This window comes from Myxocyprinus asiaticus, chromosome 28 (genome assembly GCF_019703515.2).
Source record: "Myxocyprinus asiaticus isolate MX2 ecotype Aquarium Trade chromosome 28, UBuf_Myxa_2, whole genome shotgun sequence".
Taxonomy (NCBI): domain Eukaryota; kingdom Metazoa; phylum Chordata; class Actinopteri; order Cypriniformes; family Catostomidae; genus Myxocyprinus; species Myxocyprinus asiaticus.
The window spans coordinates 29,632,390-29,648,353 of NC_059371.1; the positions used below are offsets into that span (position 1 = coordinate 29,632,390).

Here is a 15,964-nt window from a genome sequence, read left to right on the forward strand (position 1 = left end):
TTTTTTATTTTATTTCTTTATTTTCTGTGATATGTATGTGTGTAAATTTAAGAGAAGGAATATCCCAGCATTACTCATATTCTACCTGGCTACCACATACATATATACATATTCATCATGTTTTGACAGAGTGAGATCATGTGGCTTTCTTAATGATCAAAAATGTAGTATTGTACTAAAAAAAAAAATATCATATTGGTTTACGATTGGATACACCTTCAGGGGCTGACCACAGCAGTGCTCAGCACACAAATACTATATGTGGTTGTGCCACAGAACTTGGCTTTGACTTGCCATGTCATGATTAGGAACATATTTAAATCATTTAAAACAGTGATTGTACAAAGGCCTTTGTCAAAACAAAACTGCAGTGTTTTAATGTGCATTTCAAAAATGTATACAAATCAATCAAACTGATTTATTAAACTCTTCTCAACTGACCTTTCATGCCACGAGAAGTTACATTGTTAAAGGTGCACTCAGTAATTTTACCCCATAAAAAAATGTTTACTCAAAGAAATTAATTGTAATTTTGAAACATACACTGGCTAAACTTTTGGCCGCCAGTGTATGTATAAAATCATGAGCACTCACATGAGATGAGGGCTCTATTCATATCAGTAACCTTATAAAATCTGTTTTATTATACATGGGGCAGGGGCGCCCTCATGGGGGCTGCCATTTTAGAATCACATGACCATCTGAATACTACTGGCTTGATCTCAGTAACCGTCTTGTTATTGGACACTTTCGCTCATTGATTAAATTAATCATGGCTGATTGTGAATAGTGAATTTATTCAATGGCATCTGTAACTAAAAACTATTAACTTTAATGCTGCATCCACAACACCAGGCGTCAATGTGAGTCTAAGATGACATGAACACTTAAAAAATCGCTTGCAAATTTCATCTAGCTCTTCGACTCTTCATTTGAGTGAAATGTCAAACAGTTGCAAGAGCTTTTTCCTCTGGTGAGGATTGTGTTTTAGCCTCCTTTTTTCTTCTGTGACACAGCAGTGCACTGCTCAGTTGATTCCTGCAAAACAGGACAAGTTCTTGAACATGTGAGCACATGATTCAATGCACTTTGCACAGGAACTCCCTGTTGAATAACAATGTACAAGAGGTGTCAAACACTGTAAATCCAGAAGTGTACTTGTGTATGTGGGTCTCGCATCACTTTTGAAGTGTGTTTCAGAATGTTTTGGCACATGAGTGTGCCTGTTGTAGAACAGGTTGCAGAAACAACATTAAGCTGTAACCTGTTTCTGCATCTAGCATCTTGCTAACTAAATCAGAATGAAAAACCTAAATAGTGTGGTAAAAGAAAAAGAAATAAGAAAATAATTGTGTTTTTAGGACAATTTTTGGCATTGTCACATCATTTTCATGGCAATTATTAATGTCATTCCAAACATGTATGACTTTATTTCTGCTGTGGAACACAAAGAGGAGATTTTTTAGAAGAATGTATATACAGTAATTTGTTTTGTTTTTTTCCATACAATGAAGGTTAATGGTGACAGTGGTTGTCAGTCCCAAACATTTTGCCAAACATATTTTGTGTTCCATAGAAGAAATAGAGTTATATGGGTTTGGAACAACATCATGGTGTGTAAATAATGACAGAATTTTAATTTTTGGGTGAACTTACCTATTGTATTACTGTTATAACGTAAAAAAAAATAAATAAATAATGTATTTCACCAAGAATCTAATAAGAACAATCAATGACAATAATGAATTACTGTGATGAGGAGGAGGGCATGGCCGGGCTGTGATGGTGCATGGCCGGCGCTGAATAAGCTGATCAGCGGGAGAGCGAGATAAAGGGGAGCTGGAGGCGCCAGTTCGAGAGAGAGACGCACATGGCCCCGCTGCATGTGTGTTTGTTTTATGTTGTTTTAAGTTAATTTATACCATTAAACTTTCTCCCACTTGCCTGTCTTTATACTGTTACAATTACATAAAAATAAAAACAATCTAATCTAAAACATCTGAAAACATTACGGTAATAAGAATTCGGGCAGGAAATGTGCTTATTAGTCATGAAACTAGTAAAAAATCTTAATGATGCTAAAAGGCTTTATTTGCTTTACGCTAAATCTAAAATCTTTTTTTTTTTTTTACATTTTGCAGTGAAACTGGACACAGAATTATGAAACGTAGGATGGCAGGGGAAGAGTCATTTGTATTTTGGGGTAAAGCACTCACTATCTGATTTGTTAGAGTTAGGGTTAAGGTTGGGCTATAGTTTCTCTGACCAATCAGGTAGAGATTTACTGATGAATTTTAATTAAACGTCCAATCAGGTACTGCTTTCCTCATGAATAGAAATTACTCTTGTGACCTGAATATGTTTTCGTGAGCTTCCCCCCCAATAGGAGGTCTACACCATCAACATGAGGTGTGTTCTCACTTCATGGCAAGCTCCTTGGAAATCTGTTCCAGCGATCGGCCTTTCGTTTCTGGCACAAATACAATCACAAACACCACCAACACGAAGCTCATAGCAGCATAGGAGAAGATCACGCTGGGCAAACCGATCCTTTCTACAAACACAAAACGTTACAGTTAGTCATCAGTAAACACTCTTTTTTTCTACAGAAACTATTTATTGTTTATTTTACAGTACTGAACTTCATAAGCTTGCGTTTTCATTCCAACTCTGCAGGAACAACCCCCAGGTGCCAAATTAATGTTTGGCTGATCGCCTTGTCATCTTTCAAAGTCTTAGGAAATTAACCTTTGTGTCTATTAATGACAAAAATAAAAATGACGAAATCACCGTTTCACCCTCATGTTGTTCCATGTGCAGGGTAGGGGAGTAACAGAATACATGTAACAGGATTACATATTTAAAATACAAAATATAAGTAACTGTATTCCACTACAATTACAATTTAAATAATTAGTAATTAGAATACAGTTACATTCAAAAAGTATTTTGATTACTGAAGAGATTACTTTGCATTTTATTGTCATTTGTTTCATTTAATATTTAGTCCTTTCAGATGGAAAACATTTATACATATAAATGATGTGATCCAAAGTGCATTTGAACAGCGGTGAAACACTTTCTTATGATGTTACATTCATACGAGCAGACAGAGAAGTAAGTTTGAAGCAAGTTTGGAGCAGAAGAAATAGAAATAAACCTTGTGTAAATTGTCAGCTTTACGCTAAGCTAAAATGCTATTTCTAGCCATTTTACACGCACATGTTACCAGGCACGATCATATTTTTTTATCAAGAAAATTCACGTTGGATCATAATTTCTTTTTTTCTAGTAAGACCTTTGATATTTAGGCAAAAATCGTATTCTTGATAATAATTTTTGTATTGTTTTCCTGTAAAAATATCTAAAAATCCTTAAAACAAGATCAATTAGATTGATCTTGTTTTAGAAACAACACTGCATAAGATATTTAGGTTTTTCAGAGAATGTATTTTTAACATGTGTATTTTGTCTTACTGTACTGGAAGAGTTTTTATAGTCAAAACAAGTGAAAAAATCTACCAGTGCTGAAGAAGTAATCCAAAGTATTTAGAATACATTACTGATCTTGAGTAATCTAATGGAATACGTTACAAATTACATTTTACAGCATGTATTCTGTAATCTGTAGTGGAATACATTTAAAAAGTAACCCTCCAAACCCTGTCCATGTTGTTCCAGCCCCATGTAAATTTCTGTTTTTCGTTGGGACACAAAATGAGATGTTAGACAGAATATTAGCCTCATTCACTATTCACTTTCATTGTATGAAGAAAAAAAAAAGCAATAAAAGTGAATGTTGACTGAAGCTGTTAGTCCCTACCATTCTGCCTAATGTTTCCTTTTATGAGAAAGAAAGTCATTAGGGTTTGAAATTACAGTGCTGTGGAAAAGCATTTGCCCCAACCCTGATTTCTTCTGTTTTTGTGTATATCTCATACTAAATTGTTTCAAAAATTCAAACAAAATCTAACACAAAACAAAGGCAATCTGGTTAAACACAAAATACAGTTTTTAAATGATAATGTTATTTATTGAAGCAAAAACGTTATCCAATACCAACTGGGCCTGTGTGAAAAAGTATTTGCCCTTAGTTACTAAATCCCCAAATTTTCGAAACTGCATTCATAATGGGGTTCAGCTGGACTAGACACACCCAGGCCTGATTACTGCCAGCCTTGTGGAATCAAATCAACACCTAAATAGAACTTTTTCAGCAGCATGAATTTGGCTAAAAGGTCTCACCCAGTAGCACACTATGCCAAGGTCGAAAGAAATACATACAACAAGATTGAAATACATCAGTCTGTGAAGGGTTACAAAGCTATTTCAAAGGCTCTGGGACTCCAAAGAACCACAGTGAGAGCCATTATCCCCAAATTGAGAAAACTTGGCATAGTAGTGAACCTTCCAGAAGTGGCTGATCTTTCAAAATTCCTCCAAGAGCACAGCGATGACTCATCCAGGAAGTCACAAAAAAATCAAGGACAACATCCAAGGAACTGCAGGCCTCTCTCGCATCGATAAAGGTCACTGTTCATGACTCCACTATCAGAAAGACACTGGCCAAAAATGCCATTCATGGAAGAGTGCCGTGGCGAAAACCATGGCTAGCCCAGAAGAACATTACGGCTTGTCTGAATTTTGCCAAAACACACCCTGATGATCCTCAAAACTTTTGGGTGAATGTTCTGTGGACTGAGTCGAAAGTGGAACTGTTTGGAAGACAGGAATCCCGTTACATCTGGTGTAAATCAAACACAGAATTCCACAAAAAGAACATCATACCTATGGTCAAGCATGGTGGTGGTAGTGTTATGGTGTGGGGATGCTTTGCTGCTTCAAGGTCAGGGCGACTTGCAATAATTGAGGAAAACATGAATTCTGCTCTCTACCAGAAAATCCTAAAGGAGAACGTCCGGTCATCAGTCCATGAGTTGAAGCTCAAGCGCAACTGGATTATGCAGCAAGACAATGATCCAAAGCATAGGAGTAAGTCCACCTCTGAATGGCTCAAAAGAAGCAAAATGAAAGTTTTGGAGTGGCCTAGTCAAAGTCCTGACGTGAACCTGATTGAGATGATGTGGCAGGACCTTAAACGGGCAGTTCATGCTCGAAAACCCTCCAATGTGGTTGAACTAAAGCAGTTCTGCAAAGGAGAGTGGGCCAAAATTCCACCACAGCGTGGTGAAAGACTGATCTCCAGTTATCGGAAACATTTGGTTGCAGTTGTTGCTGCTAAAGGTGGCACAACCAGCTATTAAGTTTAAGGGGGCAGTAGGTTTTTCACATGGGTGATATAGGTGTTGGATAGCATTCTTGCTTCAGTAAAAAATATATATATATTTGAAAACTGTATTTAGTGTTTACACAGGTTGCCTTTATTTTATGTTATATCTCGTTTGAAGATCTAAAACAATTTAGTATGAAAAGTACACAAAAACAAGAAATCAGGACGAGGGTAAATACTTTTCCACAGCACTGTATATGAGGGTGAGTAAATTATGACAGCATTTTCATTTTTGTGTTAACTATCCCTTTAAGAACACTGTAAAAATCTACACAATTCTCAATCAGTACGATACATGGGCTGATTCAATCTTTTTACCCTTAAAATTAGTTAACAAACTATTGTTTTCATTTTCATTGTCATTTTTTTTTTTTTTTTTTTTGAGTATTTCAGTCTACAGTATAAAGAGTCTTTGTTTAAATATTAATATAATCTTAGCTAGCACTATGCTAGTGTAGCTCTAGTTAGACATGGGAACAACATGGTGGGATAAATTCTAACATTAATAATTGATCCACTGTTTTTCCAGCATAGTAGCTCTAATAAAAACAACACTACCTTTTTTCCCCTTATTCAATGATCTATGGTTAAATGAACTAACATTGCTCTTACATAACTTGTTGTGGGGAAATACGGTGTCTCGCTCTCTCAGAATCCATATATAAATATGATGACTTGCATTCCTGGAGTATGTGGATCACAAGGTTGTGTACAATACCCTGACTCACCACCACAATGCTAGGGTTTTGTAGGTCTCTGTTAATTCGCTGCAACTGCAAGGTAGTTGCTTGGGTGTTCTGGGTGGTTGCTAAGTTGTTACTTTTTGGCCCAAGTCAGTGGTTTCTGTGATATTCTAGTTCCTCGATCTGGCACAGGTCCCTTCTTCAATGTAAGTCTATTAGATTTTTTTTTTATTTTTTTTTTATTGTCTGCCAGGCAAAAAAATCGAATGACCGATTGCTTAAAAAAGTAATAGCACACCTCTTGCCTGAGTTGAGGTTCATAGCACAAATGGTGTGGGAAGGATTACTCACCAAATTTGAGTACTTAGCATTAGGGGTTTGTTCCGATAGTAGTAATAGAATCAGTTATAGTGATGCTTGCCTTAAAAAGCACCACTAATGTTCATTTTTCTTCCTAACAATTTTAGAAAAAGGACTACTGACCAAGACTCTAACAAACAATTGCTGACCCCATGAGAAAGGGCTATTTAACCACTTTATCTAAATTGAGACAACCTCAATCTTCGTTGTTTTATAGGATGACCTTCAGAAGCCAGTGCTGTCTAACTGATACTAATAAATACACTGCAGTAGAACCAGGTCATGATGATTTACTGATATCACTGTACAACCTCCTTTGTGTGTTTGAGGTACCTGTCAGGGTAAGGAAGGTCATCGATATGAGCAAATTGGTGGCCCAGTTGAAGGCAGAGATGACGGACACAGCTTTTCCTCGGATGCCAGTTGGGAAGATTGCACTCAAAACAACATGTACCACTATAGATTGATGATAACACACAGGAAAGTAATATAAAAAAGAAAGAAATATTGTAAGAGATATTGAGGGAAAGAAAAAGCAACTTATGAAAACTATCAATGTGTAACATGAGCTTTTCCAAGAATCAAATATTAACAGGACTTTAATGTTAAGATTTTGAAAAGTATTTGAATTAACTATAATAATTCTCTTATATATATATATATATATATATATATATATATATATATATATATGATATATATATATATATATATATACACACACACACACACACACACACACACACACTATATAGCCACAACATTAAAACCACCTGCCTATCTAATGCTAATCTTCTCACCACAGTTGTACAGAGCACTGTGAAAATCCCAGGAGATCAGCAATTACAGAAATACTCAAACCAGCCTGTCTGGCACCAACAATCATGCCACAGTCCAAATCACTGAGATCACATTTTTTCCCCATTCTGATGGTTGATGTGAACATTAACTGAAGCTCCTGACCCCATCTGCATGATTTTATGCACTGCACTGCTGCCACACGATTGGCTGATTAGATAATCACATGGATGATTGTTGGTGCCAGACAAGCTGGTTTGCGTATTTCTGTAACTGCTGATCTCCTGGGATTTTCACACACAACAGTCTCTAGGATTTACTCCGAATGGTGCAAAAAACAAAAAACATCCAGTGAGCGGCAGTTCTGTGGACGGAAATACCTTGTTGACAGAGAATGGCCAGACTGGTTCGAACTGACAAAGTCTATGGTAACTCAGATAACTGCTCTGTACAACTGTGGTGAGAAGAATAGCATATCAGAATGCTATTCTGAGATGCGGGTTGGCGCTGTTTTGGCGGCATGAGGGGGACCTACACAATATTAGGCAGGTGGTTTTAATGTTGTGGCTGATTGGTGAATATACACTGGCAGCCAAAAGTTTGGAATAATGTACAGATTTTGCTGTTTTGGAAGGAAACTGGTACATTAATTCACCAAAGTGGCATTCAACTGATCATAAAGTATAGTCAGGACATTACTGATGTAAAAAACAGCACCATCACTATTTGAAAAAAGTAATTTTTGATCAAATCACGACAGGCCTCATTCCCAGCAGCCATCACTCCAACACCTTATCCTTGAGTATTTATGCTAAATTGCTAATTTGGTACTAGAAAATCACTTGCCATTATATCAAACACAAAAATGTGGTTCGTTAAATGAAGCTTAACATTGTCTTTGTGTTTGTTTTTGAGTTGCCAGAGTATGCAATAGACTGGCATGACTTAATGTCAATTTTAGGTCAAAAATGGCAAAAAAAGAAACAGCTTTCTCTAGAAACTCATCAGTCAATCTTTGTTTTGAAGAATGAAGGCTATACAATGCTTGAAATTGCCAAAAAAACTGAAGATTTCATTCAAAGGTGTACAATACAGTCTTCAAAGACAAAGAACAACTGGCACTAACAAGGACAGAAAGAGATGTGGAAGGCCAGATGTACAACTAAACAAGAGGATAAATACATCAGAGTCTCTAGTTTGAGAAATAGACGCCTCACATGTCCTCAGCTGACAGCTTCATTGAATTCTACCCGATCAACACCAGTTTCATGTACAACAGTAAAGAGAAGACTCAGGGGTGCAGGCCTTATGGGAAGAATTGCAAAGAAAAAGCCACTTTTGAAACAGAAAAACAAAAAGAAAAGGTTAGAGTGGGCAAAGAAACAGAAATTGGACAACAGATAATTGGAAAAGAGTGTTATGGATCTTAACCCCATTGAGCTTTTGTGGGATCAGCTAGACTGTAAGGTGTGTGAGAAGTGCCCGACATGACAGCCACATCCATGGCAAGTGCTACAGGAAGTGTGGGGTGAAATGTCACCTGAGTATCTGGACAAACTGACAGCTAGAATGTCAAGGATCTGCAAAGCTGTCATTGCTGCACGTGGAGAATTTTTTGATGTGAATTCTTTGAAGTAGTTTAAGAAGTTCTGAGTAATTTTTCACGTTAATAATGTCCTGACTATACATTGTCATCAGTTGAATGCCACATTGGTTAATAAAAGTAACAATTTCTTTTCAAATTATTCCAAATTTTTGGCCACCAGTGTGTGTATATGTATAATTCTTATAGAATTATCATAGCTAATTTAACACAGTTTCATCATAAACTCAACAATTCAAAGGGTTTGTTGACATTACATCATCATAGTAATGAAGTTGTAAAATTGGCTATAACTTTACACAGAAAAGGTTAGTAAGTGATTTTATCATACTAATATCATGTTTACACACATATTGTTTATGTCTTGTGGCTATACTTTTGAAAAAGTGAGTATTTCAAAAATTGGCCCCCATTCACTGCCATTGTAAGTGCCTCAGTGCAACCTCGATTTTTGCTTTTTTTTAAAGAAAAGGAGGGACGATGAATTTTGACGAATGAATTTTTGTGGTAATCAACATGCTGTCGATTGAGCTTAACTTGTATTGAACCCGGAATATTCTTTTAAATTGTACTTGAAACCAGAGTAAATTATTTTCATGGCTGTTGTCACTACATCACAAATTCGGGTCACTGGACAATGCCCACATTCCTGTATGAAGTATGTCTGAGAATATTTACTTAAAGAACAGCCGATTCATCAAATGCAGTACATACTCTGACAGTAGGCAAATTCAGACGCAGGTATTGTCTTCTGATTTTATGGGGTAGATTTGAGTTAGAGTTAGGGTTAATGTTAGTATTATCATTGGTTGTCAGGAATATTGTTCCAGGACCAACAAAGTATGTTGATCCCGGAACGCTCCCAACGTAACTTTTTGAATGCATCTCTAATGTGACGAAATACTTGTTCTTTGTTCTATAATGCATTGTGAAGGTGTAAATGGTGACTGAATCTTACTTGGTCCCAAGCTGATGGAGAATCCAGCTACATATACCAGCAGGCTGACCAGAGAAATCCATTTCAGAGAGGGTGAAACCCCCAGTTCTGCAGGGTCCACAAAAGCTGTCCTATGATCATAAGTGTGGTTTAAAATCCAATGGTCCTTACTATCATTAATACTAATGAGGAAAGGATTTATTCTGTGGCTGGTTTGAAGTTCATGGTGAGATGGGGAGGGCCGAGACAAGCCAAGTAGTGTGTTTGTCTGAATATCAGTCTCATCTCCCATCCCAAATAAAGTGAGGTTTGCTTTGATCATGGGGCCCTGGCATAGGCTGGAAACGTGAGTCCGGCTCTGCATAGTAACGGCCCCCAGTGTTGCTGTTGACAACATCATTACAACAGTTCCGACACACAGGAGCACTTTAGGCCCCACTCTGTCCACCAGAAACACGGCAGGAATGGTCCCTCCCACTTTAGCCACCCCAAACCCTGTAGAGGCAAGAGTTGCCGCCTCATTCCCATGGAAGCCCACACTGCTGAGAACAGTTGATGCATATGCCAGAATATTGGGCTGTCCTGTTGCCTGCTGCAAGAAAACCAACGCAGCACCAATAAGCAGTCTGTGAAGCATGTTGTTGCGGGAACGGAAGAGGTCCAGGAAGTCATGCAGGCGTTCCGCCCCCAGGGCCAGGCGAATTGCCTGAAGTTCTTCCTCCACGGTGTCCTTCCCTTTGATTCCTGCACGAAGACGGAGGAGAGTGGCGTGAGCCTCTTTCTCTCTCTGTTGCGCGAGCAGGAAACGTGGACTTTGTGGCAACAGAGGCATAATGCCGGCTTGCAGCAGCGCAGGTAGCAGCACACCACCGAACATAAACCTCCATCCATTTGGAATACCTGCAAATGCCCAGCTTAACCAGAATCCCAACAGCATCCCTAATACTACCATCAGCTCGTACACGCACACGCACCTCCCACGCCAGGCGGCCGGTGCCACTTCCGCCGCATACAGGCATGATGCGGTGCCCGACAGTGCCACTGCCATTCCAACCAACATTCGCCCAGCCACGAGTGCCCAGAACGATACCACACACACACTCAGAAGTGTTCCTAAAACACACAGCAGGGCTGTGAGGATGATGGAGAAGCGGCGTCCGTAACGGTCCAGGATGGTGCCGCCACCCAGGGAGAGAAAGAAGGCTCCAAGCAGAAGAGACCCGACGACTTGCTCTTGCTGGGGGCACGAGAGAGTCAAAACTTCTCTGAGCTGAAGCAAAGCTCCAGATATCAGACTCATCTCATAGCCCATCATCAACCCACTCAGGCAGGCCACTGACACAGAACACAACAAAAGCATTGCACCACTGCCTAGAGAGAGAAAGAGAGATAGAGAGAGGGGGAAGATAAACAGTTAAAGGAATATTCCGGGTTCAATACAAGCTAAGCTTAATCGGCAACATTTTTGGCAACACGCTGAGTATTTCGACTCGTCCCTCCTTTTCCTTAGAAAAAGCAAAAATCTGGGTTCATGTGAGGCACTTACAATGGAAGTGAATTATGAACATTATGCCACAAATGCTGTGATTGAGCTTAACTTGTATTGAGCCTGGAATATTCCTTTAACACTTCCTTACAAAGCTCTTTAGAACACTTCATTTTGACTGGTCAAATGAGGCATTCTGCAGTCAAATACTTTTCTATATTTATATTATAATTACATTATAATATAAATACATAAATTATTATAATTACAAAATATAATTAAAATACATAATTAACTGTTGTCCCAGGGAACAGATTTCCTGCACTGCTTTGCTAGATTTATGTCCCTTGTAACATTCACGATCTCTTTCTTTTGACATCATAAAATGATTTTAACTCAAATCAATATATCATCCACATGTAACTGGTCCTGCTCGACCCGCTCTGAGCGGGATTCGGACGGCGGCAGCCGGCATGGGAGGTGGCCACGCTAAAGAGGAGGCTAAAGGCTATAGCATCTAGCGTCAGTGTGCCTCTTGACGCCAGAGGAATGAGGTTTTACAAATACCGCACAGCTATCATGTACCATCTGGCTCTTGTTACACACATTTTTTTATTTATATTTCCTAACAAGCGGTCAGGGTTGGGATTGTATCTGTAGTGGAATACAGTTACTTATATTTTGTATTTTAAATACATATTCCCGTTACATGTATTCCGTTACTCCCCAACCATGCAAGCGGCATAATGTACCATCAGTCATTCTGGCAAAATAAACGCTGTCAGGGTGATACACTTCTCTCCTTTGTTGGGGTTTATTTGCAATAATGACCAGCTGACTGTATATTACCCCATACATATTATATTTGGTATATTATATTATATATATTATATATGTAGTGTAGGCTTATTTACAATTGCATTTATTAGTTTAAAGCAGATGCTTTGCATGCTTTTTGATCCAAAGGTACTGAAAATTGAGGAATGATAAAACATAATCGATTCATTAAAGAGACAGCAACATAAGAAGTGCTGCAATGTAAAGTTTCAAAATTGGCTAGAAAAGTGTGACACCTCAGGCGACAGTATATAATAAGTGTAAGAGTATTTTTAGTATTTTTCTGGATATAATGTACACATGATATAATTAAACAGATTATCTAAACTGTCAACATCTAGAGTCCCAAATCATTATAAACTCAGCAAAAAAAGAAACGTCCTTTCACTTTCAACTGCTTTTATTTTCAGCAAACTTAACATGTGTAAATATTTGTATGAACATAAAAAGATTCAACAACTAAGACATAAACTGAACAAGCTTCACAGACATGTGACTAACAGAAATGGAATAATTTGTCCCTGAACAAAGGGACACAAAAAGTGTGAAGAGCACTTTTTGCCAGTCCTGTCTGGTCCAGCGAAGGTGGGTTTGTGCCCATAGGCGACATTGTTGCCGGTGATGTCTGGTAAGAACCTGCCTTACAACAGGCCTACAAGACCTCAGTCCAGCCTCTCTCAGCCTATTGCAGACAGTCTTAGCACTGATGGAGGGATTGTGCGTTCCTGGTGTAACTCGGGCAGTTGTTGTTGCCATCCTGTACCTGTTCCGCATGTGTGATATTCGGATGTACCGATCCTGTGCAGGTGTTTTTACACATGGTCTGCCACTGCGAGGAGGATCAGCTGTCTTTCCTGTCTCCCTGTAGCGCTGTCTTAGGCGTCTCACAGTACAGACATTGCAATTTATTGCCCTGGCCACATCTGCAGTCCTCATGCCTCCATGCAGCATACTTAAGGCACATTCATGCAGATGAGCAGGGACCCTGGGCATCTTTCTTTTGGTGTTTTTCAGAGTCAGTAGAAAGGTCTCTTTAGTGTCCTAAGTTTTTATAACTGTGGCCTTAATTGCCTACCGTCTGTAAGCTGTTAGTGTCTTAACGACCGTTCCACAGGTGCATGTTCATTAATAGTTTATGGTTCATTGAACAAGCATGGAAAACATTGTTTAAACCCTTTACAATAAAGATCTGTAAAGTTATTTAGATTTTTACAAAATTATCTTTAAAATACAGTGTCCTGAAAAAGGGACGTTTCTTTTTTTGCTGAGTTTATATTAAGCACATCCATCACTGTACAAAAGTTTTAGGTAGATGTGAAAATGTTGTATAGCAAGGATGTTTTTAAAAAATTATTCCACGAATAATTGTTATTTATTCATTAACTTCATACGAAGTGCAGTAAACATAAAAAAAACTAAATCAATATTTGGTGTAACAACCTTTGCCTTCAAAACAGCACCAATTCTCCTAGGTACACCTGGACACAGTTTGTCTTGGTTGTTGGCAGATAGGTTGTTCCAAGCTTCTTGGAGAACTTGCCACAGTTCTTCTATCTATTTCGGCTTACTCAGTTGCTTCTGTCTCTTCATGTAATCCTAGACTGACTTAATGATGATGAGTTCTGGGCTCTGTGGGGGCCATGCCATCTCTTGCAGGACTCCTTGTTCTACTTCTATTCTATTTGCAAAAGCAATGTTTGGAAATCTAAAAGGTATATTTCCTATTGACACACTTAAGTAGAAGATATAAAATAACCATCTTAAGACCTGTGTTTTTGTGAAACTTCTACTGCAATTTTGCACAGTATTGTATGTTTAAAACATTTTAAAGCAAGTAAATGCATTTATTTATTTATTTATTTTCCCCTTTTCTCCCCAATTTGGAATGCCCAATTCCCACTACTTAGTAGGTCCTCATGGTGGCACGGTTACTCACCTCAATCCAGGTGGTGGAGGACAAGTCTCAGTTGCCTCCGCTTCTGAGACAGTCAATCCGTGCATCTTATCACGTGGCTCGCTGTGAATGACACCACAGAGACTCCCAGCATGTGGAGGCTCATGCTACTCTCCGCGATCCACGCACAACTTACCACGCACCCCACTGAGAACGAGAACCACTAATCGCAACCACGAGGAGGTTACCCCATGTGACTCTACCCTCCCTAGCAACCGGGCCAATTTGGTTGCTTAAGAGACCTGGCTGGAGTCACTCAGCACACCCTGAATTCGAACACATGACTCCAGGGGTGGTTGTCAGCGCCAATACTTGCTGAGCTACCCAGGCCCCCAAAGCAAGTTCAATTTTAGAGTTAAATTGATCAGTAACATTGTGTGTGACTTACTGTATGGTACTTAATCATTACTAGTTACTATTACTCATTACCAAGTCATTAGTCATAAACAGCAAAGTATGAATTTTCATCTTAAAATTAATTTAAAATATCAAAATGAATTTAAACCTGACCTATAGAATCCATACGATTGAAAAAAGAGAAAATAGGGCTAATATCTAAAGAACACAAATTACAGATAACTTTTAGTTAGCCTGCTGAATACATCCGCTTGCATTACCCTATTTTAGAATGTGATCAATTACCAATGTGTGTTAATGTCTGTTACCTGTATGTTAACCAGTGTACTAACCTGATTGTGCAGATGGGCTTTTCTCTAGGGGTGTGTGTGTGTCCTGACTCGGCAGAGCTGGTTTTATCTGGGGGTCGGTCATTCTTATGGACTCTTCGGAAGTGTACATGTTCTTCCAGCGTTGAGGTTGAACTAGGTGAAGAGTAAACCATAAAAAGAAATAACACAGAACGTTCTGTTCATTTATAACCTGTTTATGGACATCATTGCTGTCACCAGTTTCAATAGAGCTGATATTAGTGTGATAAAAAGGATTTTTCTATGCTTGAATGGGCAACATTTTGCAATAAGGTTCAATTCGTTATCATTCATTATTGCATTAGGTATCCTGAATATCATCATAGCCCTAGTTTCATATATTAAAGTATAATTTCATATTTTTATTAATTTCATACTTCTACATTCATAATTGTATTTTTAAAACATTAATCTCATAGCATTGTTTATACAATTGTAATTGCTGTGTAAATGCGTTGCCTGCTCTGAGCAGCATTAAACAGTCTGCGTAAATACACATAAATGCAACTTCATTTGCAGTTTCTGTGCCACCTTTCCAGAGTAAAGATGGCTTAAATAACGTGAATAAACAAGATTGTTGATACTATAACTAACAAACCTACCATTAATAGTGGCAGAACATTCACCAAGCTTTTCATCTGCTGTCAACAAATTTAAAAGTGTAACATTATGTTCCAATCAGGATTGCACAGCCATTGACAATTTAGGATTTCTCAGTGCCATGCTCTAAGCGCAGATCCAGAAGTTAACGCGTTTAACATTCATGATCATTCTAACAGTCTGCAGTCAGCTGCATTCAAGTCACAATGCACCCGTTATTACCTGTTTTATCGCAATGCTTTCTATGATATCATCACAGCTGGTCGCGTCGCTCCTCCCGGGTGGAAGTAACTGATTCCGACCTTGTGTCAACACACGTTTCTTGTTTTGGAAAGCACAGGGACTTTAAACTCCGCCTATGTTCACCAACGCACAAACAGCGAGACGGAAAGTCAGTAGTAGGGGGGTTGAAGAACTTTGAAACAAGTTTGATTAAAACTTAAATGAACACAGACTATTGCATTATTTAATTTTGAAATGCATTCTGCCTTTAATGAGGTATTTTGGACTGAACTAGATTGAACGGGGACAACTTGTTTTTAATGCAGACTGCATAAGTGAGTTATCAGCTTGTCAGCTGATTTCCTGCCTGCAGAAAACGTCACGCTGTAAAGAACAGGATGCATGTATGTATTTGAGTAGGAAACAGACTGCAGCTTAATTTGTTAAGAAAACACTAAGTGTTCGCATTTGTAAGTAAGGGCTGGTG

At 38.5% G+C, this 15,964-nt stretch overlaps 1 protein-coding gene across 1 annotated transcript; it reads right to left on the reverse strand.

Annotated features, from left to right (window-relative positions):
- Positions 1–50: 50 nt before the first annotated feature.
- slc2a12 (solute carrier family 2 member 12) lies at positions 51–15,634 on the reverse strand. The gene is made up of 6 exons (XM_051659378.1): positions 15,478–15,634; positions 14,638–14,769; positions 9,693–11,042; positions 6,667–6,789; positions 2,422–2,554; positions 51–1,038 (listed from the first exon to the last, which is right to left on the reverse strand). Exons 2-6 carry the CDS (start codon positions 14,744–14,746, stop codon positions 945–947), a joined length of 1,809 nt encoding a protein of 602 aa, XP_051515338.1. The 5' UTR covers positions 14,747–14,769; positions 15,478–15,634; the 3' UTR covers positions 51–944.
- Between the last annotated feature and the right edge of the window lie 330 nt (positions 15,635–15,964).